At 34.6% G+C, this 13,590-nt stretch overlaps 2 protein-coding genes across 2 annotated transcripts; one reads left to right on the top strand and one right to left on the bottom strand.

Moving 5' to 3' along the window:
* Window positions 1-1,751: 1,751 nt before the first annotated feature.
* On the bottom strand, window positions 1,752-5,851 carry Rassf (Ras association family member). Its single transcript, XM_014353346.2, has 8 exons — window positions 5,632-5,851; window positions 5,261-5,355; window positions 5,029-5,159; window positions 4,874-4,949; window positions 4,006-4,800; window positions 3,574-3,856; window positions 2,931-3,150; window positions 1,752-2,857 (listed from the first exon to the last, which is right to left on the bottom strand). The coding sequence occupies exons 1-8, from the start codon at window positions 5,669-5,671 to the stop codon at window positions 2,797-2,799; spliced, it is 1,701 nt and encodes a 566-aa protein (XP_014208832.2). The 5' UTR covers window positions 5,672-5,851; the 3' UTR covers window positions 1,752-2,796.
* A 2,810-nt stretch (window positions 5,852-8,661) lies between these two features.
* On the top strand, window positions 8,662-12,243 carry LOC106639615 (caspase-1). Its single transcript, XM_014353312.2, has 3 exons — window positions 8,662-9,187; window positions 9,580-9,836; window positions 9,937-12,243. The coding sequence occupies exons 1-3, from the start codon at window positions 9,069-9,071 to the stop codon at window positions 10,494-10,496; spliced, it is 936 nt and encodes a 311-aa protein (XP_014208798.2). The 5' UTR covers window positions 8,662-9,068; the 3' UTR covers window positions 10,497-12,243.
* Window positions 12,244-13,590: the final 1,347 nt, after the last annotated feature.

Below are 13,590 nucleotides of genomic sequence, written 5' to 3' on the forward strand. Positions count from 1 at the left end.
TGAGACCGCGGCGAGCGAGTACCGTATTTTTTGTAAGGCGCACGTGCCGTGCGAAGATTGTGATAAACTGCGAGCTCGCGACAGCCTCCCTTCTTACGCATTTTTTTTTTTCTTCTTATTGTATACATTTACCCGGCAGCCAATGAGTTTTACGCGAACGGAAGGATAGAGAAAAATCGAAGCAATGATAGATCAACGTGGCAAAACTGTCGCGAAGGTAGTGATGATCCGTGACTTTTTTTGTTAAAAGTCGTCATCGTTCTTGTTGTTGTATTATTATTTTTACTATTATTATTATTATTATTGTTGTTATTCTTATATGAAATATTAAGTTTTTTAACGTATGAAAAAAAAAACATCATAAAAAGAGTTTTTGAGTTTCTACTAAACATGTAATATACAAAATAATAGCAATAATCGACGTGTGGAGAAAAAATTCGCGATAAAATTTTAACGCGGACCAAAACATAATGGAACGTGTTTACTAGTGTTTTGGGAAGAAAAAAAAATGTATAAAATATATTATAACAAAACGCAAGCTTGGTGCTTTTTTTGCGGGAATGAGTAAATAAGTATTTGAATAACACAGGCTTTTGGTTTTACTTGTGAAACATGCCTTTATAATAAGATTAATTCGTCAAATCGCAAACCGAGCCAATAAAAAGTTACTAATGTAATAATCCTCTGTGCGATCATTCGACAAAAACATGATGCTTTGTTATGTTGCGCAATTTTTTTGTTTGTAAAAAAAAACAAAAAACAAAAAAAAAAGTTTTTAGTGAATATAAGTGAAAAATATGATGTACGTTTAAAATTATTCAAAAATAAAGCCACTGAAAGCTCTTGACTAGGTGTTCTTATCTAATCATCTTATATGCGACCGAATCTGAAGTCAATCATCGGCTCGACGAACAATAAGTGTTTTGGACTAATACTGCGTGTATATTATGACTAATGAAAAATAAAAAATTTTAACACTATTCTTCGATTCCTTAAGTATACACTTCTCTATATACGTATATAAAATCGTGCCGTTAATCCTGTAGTAATCCCCTTAAACTAAAGCTAACTTTTGGAGAAAAAAAAGTACTATTCCCTCGTGGTGCGTAAGTTGAGGATAAAATGTCTTTCCGAATTTGACTTCAGCTTACGTCGATGTTTCAACTCTCAGTCGCGCAGCAAAGCCAATGCTTGATAGTGAATAAATGAAAAAATTAAGAAAGAAATAAAAAAAAAAAAAAGATGAAGAAAAGAACGCAGTTAATAACGACGCTTCAGCGATTGTTGTTAATCGTCTTGTACTGTTTATCGTATATCAGTGTCGTAAATTAAAAAAAAAAAATAAATAAAAAAAATAACAATAAAAACCTAATGATAAAGGCCAAGAAACGAAAAAAATACTAATAAAATAAAAAAAGTTGAGCAGCTGAGCTCCTCGGTGTTGTGAGTATGCATACTCGTTCCTAGCAACTACTCGTACTCCTCATAACATTTCATTGATCTTTACTCTATTTACCCCTTGAAAAATAAATTAATAAATACATTCTGTCCAATCTGTATGTTGTCTCGTTATTTCAACCTTATTCTTAAACTAACCGTTAAATTGTAAGAAATTAAAATTTTTATTGAAAATTGTTGTGATTTTACAGTGTAGCTCAATAAATTTTTTGGGAGGAAAAGTATAGATACGGAAAGATTTAAAAAGAAGGAGGGTGATAAAAATCAAGCTTTGAAAAATTTTATTGTTACTTTATTAATTTTCACAGGTATACATTTTTCTTCATACAACATTAAAATTTACACAATATTTCTCTTTAATTTTTTTCTCGCTAAAAATCGCATTTTTGTTTCAGTTATAAAATCTGAAACTCGCCAACATTATTGGTTTTTGTCATGGTAGGAAATTATCAAAACGTTCACTGCGTAAGTTTTTAAGACTGACAATTATTTACTTTTAATTGTAAATTTTTAATTCAATAATAATGACACTGGTTAGTTTAATTACACAATGGATAAATTTTAAAAAAACGTTGCACATTTCTTAAGACGAGTGATATTTTTTACATTTGTCTGCACCAGCCCTTAGCCTCTGCAACGCAGCTTTTATAGTTGCGCCTGTAGGTATGACTTTTTATTTTGTTGATATCCTCGAAATGATTATTAAAATATATTTTTTATGATGATTTTGATAACAGTTTTCAATAATGATGATAAAACATTGAACTAGTTTGTTAAATGTCAACATTAGAGTGTCTGATAACTAACAATCTCACGATTAAAACTAAATTTTCAATAGTTGTGAGAATTTATTTTATTTAGTAGCACCAATAAAATGGAAGTTAATGTAGGTTTGAAAAACTTGTAAAGTAAAATGTGGAAAATAAGTATCGATTAAAAAATTCGTCTTAAAAATTAAACATCTTGTGAATTTCTAATATTTCAGAAAAAATGGTGGTATATCAATGTGAATCAGATCGAAAATAAGGATTAATAATTTTTGTCAGTCTTAGCTTAAATTATCAAGTCTTACGTGCGCAGAATGCGGCAGTAGTATGTTACCACTAAAAGCATTAAATACAGATTACTATTAAAAATTGACTACAAAAAAATAAAATCTTTACAACTCCATGAAAACTTGTGTATACTTCAAGTTAAGTGGAGTCACGCAGAATGATATAAATACATGATGAGACACTAAATCAGTTTAAGAAAAATAATTGTTAATTATTATACGTCGAACATTTTACGTACAGTTAATTACAAAAAAAAAGATAATTTTCATTAAAAGTTATAATTTCATAAACGGACTTTCAGCTCTTCCATGCGTTGCTTTATTCTGCGACGCATCTCCTTATATCTGCAAGATTATTAAAATCAGCATTTCTCTGTTTTATTGAAAAACATATTTTTCTTTTACCAAAGCGGCTTACTTTTCTTTCAGCATGAGCATTTGACGCTCCTCCTCGTAATGATAACGCTGCAAAATGTTTTGACACTCGGCCAAAGATAAATTGAGAAATTGAGCGACGTCAGAACTGATTTCTGGAGTCGTGAATTTGTCAACCAAGAATAGCCGAGCAATGTTCTCGTGTGGACCGAGAACCACTCGTACTTCCAAGGGATACTCGTCATCCCTTAATTTACGCTGCTCTATTTGTTGCACGAAACGATATTTTAATATAGCAGTACTAAAATATCTTTTCTAATCTTTAATTACTAATAATGCTTAATCTTTAATTACTAATCATGCGTGCGTGAACATATGCAATAATAAATATTTTATTGTAATGGTGACTTATATTTAGTTTACTTCTTTTCGTTTTGGGCAGATTAAGGTTACATGGGAGAATATTGATGGGTGATTTTTCGACCTTTAGTTATGATATATTATATTTGGTACTAAACAAGTGGATGGGCTAAATAAACTTTGGGTACTTAAATTCTAAGGTAAGGTCAAATAAATATTATTTGGAACGTTTTTGGTGGATGAATCCTTGATTATGGAAATAATTGCTTCGTAGTAAAAAAATGGAATAAAAATAAATGGTAATTTAATTGAGTTAAGGAACTCACCTCCATTATCTCGAACAACGAAGAGTGCAAAATTGTCGGACTTGGCATCAACTTTGTACTTGTCAAGCATGAGATTTATCACCTCTTGAGTACTTACGAGACTTGTCACCCAGACTGACATTTGCGAACCATGAGGTGGAGTAAAAAAACTAGTCTCGCGATTGTAAAAATGTCCATTGATCGAGCATCGTCTTCTAAGACGATTGCGGGATTGACGTCTTGCTCCTGGCCGTCGTTTGATTGCTGTTGAGCCTTGCTTTCGACGGAGAACTACACCGTCCAACTGTATAAAAAATGTAAGAAATTTTTTTTTAACGTCGCAAAAGTAAAGATAGATTTAAATGGTAAACAACAAATATTTTATTTATAAATTACTTTGTAAATTTAGATTATTGTGTAACCATGAAAAAAAAGCTAGATTATTATAATTACCTCTAAGCCACTGTCAGTTGACATTGTCATGTCATCATCACGGAAATGCAATGAATTTACAGAATCTGTGTCACTATCAGTTCTATGCCTCTGCAGACAATCAGGCCCGGACATAGAACGATTCAAGCCTTTCTCAACCCAACTATCTTCATCACTAATTGACTGACTACTTGCTGTAGTACTTTTATCTAAACTGTCAAAATACTCTACTCTGCGTAAAGCACCATTTTTGTTTGAATCATCTTTATAAGTCGGCGTGTCGGTAGTCGAAGAGCTGCTTATACTATGAGTTGGTGTACTACTGACGCTGCTATCTTTAATTATACTGTTGCTGGTATCTGTATCAGGGCTGTTTGGTTCAGAAGTGACCGTAGTTGAATGATTAGTTGACGTCGTCGCGGTATCGGTTATGGAATGTAAACTGTCTGATAGAAAATTTTTAGGCAAAGTTTGATACTGTTTCTCGCTGTCCTCAACTTTTCGTCCCATTTCATCCTCTTCATCCCACTCTATATTTTTTACGTCAAGTTTCATTGGCAGTGTAAGGCTTTTTATGTGATCAGGTGACGGTGGGACTGAATTAATTTCATTATCTAATTGACAATCAGGAAGACTTTTACATTCCTCATCCTTTAATTCTTCATATTCTACTTTATCAATATAACTTCTTCTGCAAGAGTTTCTATGTCTAGCTGTGACAACAGTTCTCTGGTCATCATCTTCCTTCAAATGTATAATTCCACGCACGCCCCAATGTATTCTTAAAGCTCCTTCCAAAATTAGTCTGCCATTGACCTAATAAAAAGAAGAGCATACAAAATTTTTTGAATCGCTCGTTGACTGATATCTTTCCAAATTTTAAACAAACCTCTCTACTTCTGATACCACCACTTTTGCCTTCGTAATACTGGTTAAAAACCTTCAGTTTCGATTCTAAGTGGGATCTACAAGAAAAGTTATCATTTAATGTTTTTAAAAGTTTATATACAAAATAAACAAGGTAAAAACATGACAATAACTGACCTTGGCAATGAAGAACGAGATTCCTTTTTACCAAAACTGGTATGAGATTCAACTCTTGTACCATGTCCAAAAAGCTGAGGACCAAAAAGTGCCCCATAACATGGCACATGACAGTATGGAACCCCCTTGTGCTAGATAAGGCATAAAACAACATATTATATGAGAACCAAAATAGTTACTCAAGTATTACAAAATAGCATCACCACTCAAGTTTCTAATACAAAAAGCTAACCTCTGCATGCTGCCCAGGATTCAGACGTTTACCACACTCTTCACATCTCAGACATTCTGGATGCCAGTCATAGCCCAGCGATTGTTTTCGCTCCGCTGATAGAGAAACATCAAAAGTACCAACTAAATTTCATTTCTAATAACACGAATACTTGTTTCAAGCTTTTAGAAAACTTCTTCTCAAATAAGGTATCCCAATAAAAATCAAACATCACCATATCATAATCAAACCATGAATACTACAAGTTCAGGCTAAAAAACCCGTTTGTTATACATACAATATAAATGTGCAATTGGTCAACTCGCTGCATATATTGCATATAATAAATAAAAAAAAAAAATAAATAATGTATACTAATTGAATTGACGTACCAAAATAAACGGGCTTGCCGCATTTGTGACACTTCCACATGACAGGGTCCTTTGAGTTGCTCAACCGAGAAAGCGTCCTTTTCAATGAAATATTTTAAATATTAAGCTCTTTGCAAGCAACTAACACATCGCTATATTGCGGTAAAAAATTCAAGAGCAAAGTAAAAATATACTGGATTACATTGGTAAGCAAAGAGTTCAAGATGCGCCATCACATTAAACGACAACCGACGTATAGAGACTTCTTTCTCTCTACTTATATTTTTCTTCTGCTTCGCATCATTCGCAATTTCGCATGACAATTGCGTGATATATAAGTATAAGTAGCTATTATTATGGCTACAGATAATAGAGCGAAAATTTGAATTAACTTGCTGGTGACGATTGCGGAAAACACCCCAAGCGGCGTTACCACCACGACCTACGTAACTTTACAGCCTCTGATTTTATCATTCTGGTCAAGAGAGCACGGTGTAAAATGTACGTGAAGTTATGTGTAGTAATTAGTGTAATTACTACTAAGTAATGCCATATGGTCGATTTTATTAAACCATATGAATATCTATATTTTTGGAGGTAGACTTTTGGGTAAGAAATAGATTTTAAACTTGCCGCAAACAGCACATACCACGTCAAATTTTTATTATCTATTTACAAGATTAGTTGCGGCTGGTTTGTAACTGATTAAATGGCTCTAGTATAGGAAGTAATAATTATTTAGATCAGCGCCATCTAGCGGTCTTTATTTTTTGGCCAAAAGTGGCTCCTAAAATTCTCAATCAGAGCATTCAGGATTAGAGCCATTTAGTCAATTATAAACCAGCCGCAACTCATGATGAAGCTATAGAATGAAAAAATAACAATACATGTGTTTTAGACGGCAAGTTAAAAATCTATTTTCTACCAAAAAATTGACCTCCTATGTGTTTATACTTTTAAAGATAAATTTTCAAGCATAAGATAAATTGTTAACTTGCCGCCAAAAACACATGTATTGTTATTTTTTCATTTTATAGCTTCGTCATGAGTTGCGGCTGGTTTATAATTGACTAAATGGCTCAAATCCTGAATGCTCTGATTGAGAATTTTAGGAGCCACTTTTGGCCAAAAAATAAAGACCGCTAGATGGCGCTGATCCAAAATAATTATTGCTACTTACAGTAAAGTCACTTTATTAGTTATAAACCAGCCTCGACAAATCTTATAGATAGATAATAAAAAGTTAACATTTTTTGTGCTACTTGCGGCAAGTTTACAATTTATCTTTTGCCTCAAAATCGACCTCCAAAACCATGAATATTCTACTTCTCTTATATGGCTCATAAAATCGACAATATTTACAAAATTTTAATACTCTTGACCTTTTACCATTAACTCATGAAAGAATAGCCCTTCAACTTTAGATTTCCAATGAACAGTTAACTTATATAATATGAACATAGCAAAAGAAATCGTAAATCACGCTCAAATATACACAAATTATTCAGTCGAAAAGAGACAACTGGAGAAAAAAGGTCTTAAAAAGAGGCAGTCACACGAATTAGAGTCTCCTAGGAATGGAGCATCGGATCTCACTAATTGAAAAATACATTTATTACAGAGATGTAAATTTTAAGTGTTATAAGTAAACAAAGAACCCAACCTTCTCTGATCAAGTGAGATCCAATGCTCCATTCTTATGATACTTTTCGTGTGACTGCCTCTTTTTAAGACCTTTTTTCTTCGGTTGTCTCTTTAATGGACTGATTAATTTGTGCTTACATGAGTTAATGGTAAAAGGTCAAGAGTATTAAAATTTTGTAAATATTGTCGATTTTATGAGCCATATAAGAGAAGTAGAATATTCATGGTTTTGGAGGTCGATTTTGAGGCAAAAGATAAATTGTAAACTTGCCGCAAGTAGCACAAAAAATGTTAACTTTTTATTATCTATCTATAAGATTTGTCGAGGCTGGTTTATAACTAATAAAGTGACTTTACTGTAAGTAGCAATAATTATTTTGGATCAGCGCCATCTAGCGGTCTTTATTTTTTGGCCAAAAGTGGCTCCTAAAATTCTCAATCAGAGCATTCAGGATTTGAGCCATTTAGTCAATTATAAACCAGCCGCAACTCATGACGAAGCTATAAAATGAAAAAATAACAATACATGTGTTTTTGGCGGCAAGTTAACAATTTATCTTATGCTTGAAAATTTATCTTTAAAAGTATAAACACATAGGAGGTCAATTTTTTGGTAGAAAATAGATTTTTAACTTGCCGTCTAAAACACATGTATTGTTATTTTTTCATTCTATAGCTTCATCATGAGTTGCGGCTGGTTTATAATTGACTAAATGGCTCTAATCCTGAATGCTCTGATTGAGAATTTTAGGAGCCACTTTTGGCCAAAAAATAAAGACCGCTAGATGGCGCTGATCCAAATAATTATTACTTCCTATACTAGAGCCATTTAATCAGTTACAAACCAGCCGCAACTAATCTTGTAAATAGATAATAAAAATTTGACGTGGTATGTGCTGTTTGCGGCAAGTTTAAAATCTATTTCTTACCCAAAAGTCTACCTCCAAAAATATAGACATTCATATGGTTTAATAAAATCGACCATATGGCATTACTTAGTAGTAATTACACTAATTACTACACATAACTTCACGTACATCTTACACCGTGCTCTCTTGACCAGAATGATAAAATCAGAGGCTGTAAAGTTACGTAGGTCGTGGTGGTAACGCCGCTTGGGGTGTTTTCCGCAATCGTCACCAGCAAGTTAATTCAAATTTTCGCTCTACGTTACCGTCAGGTCAGCAAGTCAACAAATTGATAAAACAGCTGATATCATAAGTTGCTATCATAGTATTCTATCTTACCAACAACCAAACAGTAGTTGTAAAAAGTGGCACTGTGTGGCGCTTGTGTAGATTCGGATCAGTACGTGCATAGATACACATATATTTCGCAAAACGCAGTTTCCGATTTACGCTGCACTCATTTTTTTATTTACAGCAATAATAACACGGCGCAAATACTTATATATATGAACCACTGCTTGTATACATTATACATTAACAGTTACAGTACTCAAGTCGATATTTAGCGTACTCTGCCAGGTACAGATTTTTCCCGCAAAAACCACGCATCTTGGAGCTCCATAATCGCTTCAAGAGAGCAAACCTGCTCCAAAAGTTTAGTATTGGAGCAGCACCCCCCTTGTGTTTACTCGCGTCTATCATACATCTGGGGAAGTTCATTGTCCGTAACGGTGTTGTTCCTTGTGTATTGCTAGAAATATATATACACTGGTGGGTACATCGATGATAAATAATAAGCCAAGTGAAGAATAAAGCCCGTATTAGTTGGGCAAGTGATTTTTTTATTACGTTTATCTGGCCCAGGAGTTCTTGTTTGTTTCTCGAGTCGAAGGCTCTGCATTTATTATGAGCGAAGCGAAAACGAGCGTTGATAATTGCAGTGATACGACTACGACGACGACGACGACGACGACGACGACGACAATGGGTGACTCCGACGTCGCTGACGCATTTGGCTGCAGCAGGTATACTTTACAACTTTTACCCAGCACTTTTGTACCTTAGTGTGAATAAGTATTTTTTGTTCTCTTTTTTTCATTGAAACTCATGAAGTCTTTGTGCAGACTTGTTTTTTTTTTTTTTTTTGTTTTTGCAATGAGACGAAAACGAATTTTTGTTTCTTTTCTGTGCGTATTTTTTTTTATCCGATAGATGCAAAAAAAAGAGTGAATCGAGCATTTCGTACACTATGATGCAACACATTCACCACTATTCGACCAAAAAACAGCTTTTTATCCAACAAGAATCTACCTCTTTTTAAGAAAAATATAATGAATAAATAAAAGAAAAGAAAGAACGCAATCAGCTAGAACTTGTCCCTGGTACTAACAAACACGACATTCATGTCTATTTACAGAAGCAGCGCTGCTCTGGTTAACCAAATCCGATCAGCCCCGACCGAGCGCTACGCCACTCACTACAACATGAATCATGGAAAGCGGGGCCTGGCCATCATATTCAACCACGAGTTTTTCAACGTCAGCCACCTGAAGCCGCGTTGTGGCACAAACATCGACTGCGAGAATCTCACGAATACCCTTAAGTCGCTCGGCTTCGAAGTCAACGATTTTCACAACTACACCCACAAGGACATACATAAATATCTCGAAAAAGGTAGTTTTTTTGTTAGATTGCTAATATATACTTTAATTTAAAAACTATGAAATAAACTCTAATGGAGCATGTTACTTTATTGATCGTTATTATTTTTCAGTATCCGAGATGGATCACTCCCAACATGACTGCCTCATAGTAGCGGTGCTCAGTCATGGTGAGCTGGGCTTGCTGTACGCCCATGACAGCCCCTACAAGGCTGACTCGATCTGGTCATACTTTACGTCCGACAGATGCCCCACGCTCGCCGGCAAGCCTAAACTTTTCTTCATCCAGGCCTGCCAGGGCGACAGGCTTGACGGCGGTATCACGCTCAAAGAGCGCACGGAGACCGACGGCCTGTCGCCCACGGTGACCTTCCGCATTCCTACCCACGCAGATTTTCTAATAGCTTACTCCACGGTGCCGGGCTTTTACTCCTGGAGAAACACGACCCGGGGCTCCTGGTTCATGCAAGCGCTTTGCCTTGAGCTCAAAGAGAACGGTACCCGATACGACATTCTGACTCTTCTCACGTTCGTCTGTCAGCGAGTAGCTATCGATTTTGAGTCCAACACCCCGGACAATGTCACTATGCATCAACAGAAACAGATACCCTGCATCACCTCGATGCTCACTCGTATCTTAAAATTCTCGCCCGTAAAGAACGGCGCCTTCTAAGCCGATCAATTTTTTTTTTTTTTTTTTATTCCAACAGAAATAATCTGAGCGAGGAGATAAACAAGAAAAGTCAATGCAGCCGCTGTCGCTGTCTTGGTGAATATATTGTCGACCACACGGTTTCATGACTTTCGATCTTACTCTCATTCCAATATTGTGACAAGGTTGCATAAATGTTTTATGGATATCTCTGTGATATTTTATAAACTTTTTTTTGAATCCGCACAAAATTATTAATCTTGACACTGTTATCTAGAAACAATGTAAAATATTTAAGCAATCTTGTCAAAATATTTTTAAGATTTATTTGCATAGACAATTTTTTTTAGCAGTAAGAGAAAACAAGCTCATGAAAAGTAATTTAAGAATACTTTTAGTTTTTTGAAGTAGTACACTCAATGATTATGATTCATACAACGTTGAACAAAATTTGAACAAAAAAAGAAACTTTTGACAGAGTCAATTTACCAAGATCGATTCGAATTTTAGAAATTAAAAAATAGTGTCATGTAACCAGTGCTATGTTTCATCAAAAACATACGAAGAAATGCCTTTCTACTTTTCTAATACTTATGATGTTTGTGGGAACAAGCAGAAGTTTAAGCCAGAATGTATCGAAAACCCGCGATATTATTGCGCGATAGATAATCAGTATGCATTTATTTGATAAGCATTTATCTTAAGGGAAAGTGCATTTACGTATATAAATATGTACAATTTCAAAATGAATTTCATATTGTCATTTTGTACTTCGTCCTTTTGACGAAACAATATTTTTGAAACTCTTTTAAAAATGATCTCAATTCACGCAGCGTTCTTTTTTGTCATTTCGTATTTTTTGCATTACCTGTGATGCAATATGTATATACAAATGGGTCATCTATAATTTTCCAAATTGAATTTCCATCTTTTACCTTTAGATTGCGTGTTTGTAGTTTAAAACTAAAATTCTTACCTCAAAATTCGCACCAAGCTACGCCCCCCATGCAAACCCTACCTTAATTTTATACAAATTTTGATTGTGTACTTCCTCCAACACTTTAAAGACTACATTACTTGGCACGACTAGAGAAATATTAGGAATTTTATTAAGCAAAAATAAAAAAATAAATGTTTTTCCTTATTTTGTTTATATTTCTAAGTATAGTTTTTTGTCGCTCGAAAAAGAAAGTTTAACTTGCAACGGAGTAGGTATAATCACATATTTTTTCAACTTCCGGAATTTTTGATGTAAATATCTTAGTTTTAAACTACAAAGAAATAATTTAGGGGAGCTAATGGGTACCTTGATTTATACATATTGCATACTCGTGAGTCTACAAAGTTGCGAACTTTCGTTGCAATTTCGAGTGTTAGAGCCATTTCAAGTGTTCAGAAAAAAAGATTGTGTACGCAAACGCTGTGTATTGATTCATGTGTAAAGTAATGATGGCTAGTCGATTCGTAATTGAGGTAATTTTTCATATAGAATGTATTTCCAATTGTGATACGTGATCTTTTAAAAAAAAAAAAAAAAATTTCCGTCGAAAAGTCGACTTTTGACATATTATATAACATTGCTATTGTGCCTAAAAGTAATTTGTTTAATGGATGTCAAAATAATTGTAGCAGCATATATAACTCAAAAATTGTCTTTCACTTTTGACAAGATGGGTATTCAATGAGCTGTATACATATATTTTTTTGAATACGTATCTATGTACTCGTGTCTTGGAAAAATACTGTTTGTACAATGATTTAGAAAATAAAATAAGGAAGAAAAAAAAATTCGTGCTTTGGTTTGTCGACCGTCTACCTCGTCGCCTACAGCAACTGAGACGTCCTGCATGCGGTTGAAAAATCTTCCAGAGAATCCAAAATTTTCTACTCAGAATAACGGCTGAACAAAACAAAGAAGTTGTGACGATGGTAAAAGTACCTCCAGTATACCAGCACCTGCCCCCCTCACGGATACGCACACATGCAGACAAGCCTTTTCAATGTATAACCATTTTGAATCTTACAAAAGAGAGAAATCCTCCCACCTCATTTTGAGCTTGTCTCGAAAATGCGAGCTACTCTCGTTCAGGCAAAAATGAACGAGGCCCTTTATTTCGTTTCCTCTGGAGTCCTTTCTGTCGGTCATTGGTTCCAATAAGCTTATGGGTATCTACCTAAAACAAGTTTTGATGATTTTTTCAAATTTTTCTCTTTTTTTCACTCAATCACAATAATGCCCAAGAACTATTAATGTTCCATAACTCTATGTTCTTTCATAATTTTATTTAGATACTATATTAATGTTAACGATCAATTTTTCTTTCAGAAGAATTTATTCGAATGATGGAAACCAAAGAAAGATTCTTCACAGACTATGTCAATGCTCTGTAATAAGCTTCTGTTCTCAAAAAACAACCGAAACGCCGAAGCCAAATATTTTATTTCAAAGACACAGTTTTGGGATTGAAAATGGAGCATCCCTTTTTGAGCAAAACTAAATGTATACATCGAGAATTTCTCCCTCATTTATTTTTCTTTCTGTTGAAGCGCTCGAGACTCATTCTTTTGCTTGTTCTTTGAAACTCCATACAAGAATACTTAAACAAAATTCTTCGAAATTCGAAAAAAGAATTCCAAATTCGGGATTCATGGCTTTAAGTAAAAATTTGGTCTATGAAATTAAAAAAAAAGTCCTTGCAAACTGCAGCTGTTACAGAAAAGATGTGGCGAAGAGGATAAATGCCTATGTACATCCATGTCCCAGGAGGGAAGGAATAGAAACAAAACACTACACCCGAGAAGAGAAGCAGCGTGCTTGTCTGAGCTGCTATCGGCGCGTTAGCTCCCTTTCATCGGTTCTTTGCACTCTCTCTTTCTCTAGTTCTCTATATTTTTTTTTTTTTTTTTTTTTTTCATACCAAGAAGGCCGTCATCGCGTATAGACACCCTATGTACAGCTGCTAGTGCCGAGGACGATGGCCCCGCGCAGGCATGCTATGCCAAGTATATAGGTAGACACATAGCAACCCCAGGATTACATCCTCACTCTCCTCCTCGCCCTTAATTTTATCTTTCCTCTCTCGTCTCTCTGCTTTCTCTCTCTGTGTAGCTATGT

Source organism: Copidosoma floridanum, unplaced genomic scaffold, assembly GCF_036245765.1.
Source record: "Copidosoma floridanum isolate Cflo_tuat_1 unplaced genomic scaffold, Cflo_Japanese_pri ptg000030l, whole genome shotgun sequence".
Lineage (NCBI taxonomy): Eukaryota > Metazoa > Arthropoda > Insecta > Hymenoptera > Encyrtidae > Copidosoma > Copidosoma floridanum.

Coding starts and splice junctions, on each gene's coding strand:
- Rassf (XM_014353346.2), bottom strand. CDS start 5,671: ATGTGGAAGTGTCACAAATGCGGCAAGCCCGTTTATTTTG. Junction 5,356..5,631: donor CGGCAAGCCCGTTTATTTTG/GTACGTCAATTC, acceptor TTTCTCTATCAG/CGGAGCGAAAACAATCGCTG. Junction 3,151..3,573: donor CGTTGTTCGAGATAATGGAG/GTGAGTTCCTTA, acceptor TGCAACAAATAG/AGCAGCGTAAATTAAGGGAT.
- LOC106639615 (XM_014353312.2), top strand. CDS start 9,069: ATGAGCGAAGCGAAAACGAGCGTTGATAATTGCAGTGATACGACTACG. Junction 9,188..9,579: donor GACGCATTTGGCTGCAGCAG/GTATACTTTACA, acceptor GTCTATTTACAG/AAGCAGCGCTGCTCTGGTTA. Junction 9,837..9,936: donor ACATAAATATCTCGAAAAAG/GTAGTTTTTTTG, acceptor ATTATTTTTCAG/TATCCGAGATGGATCACTCC.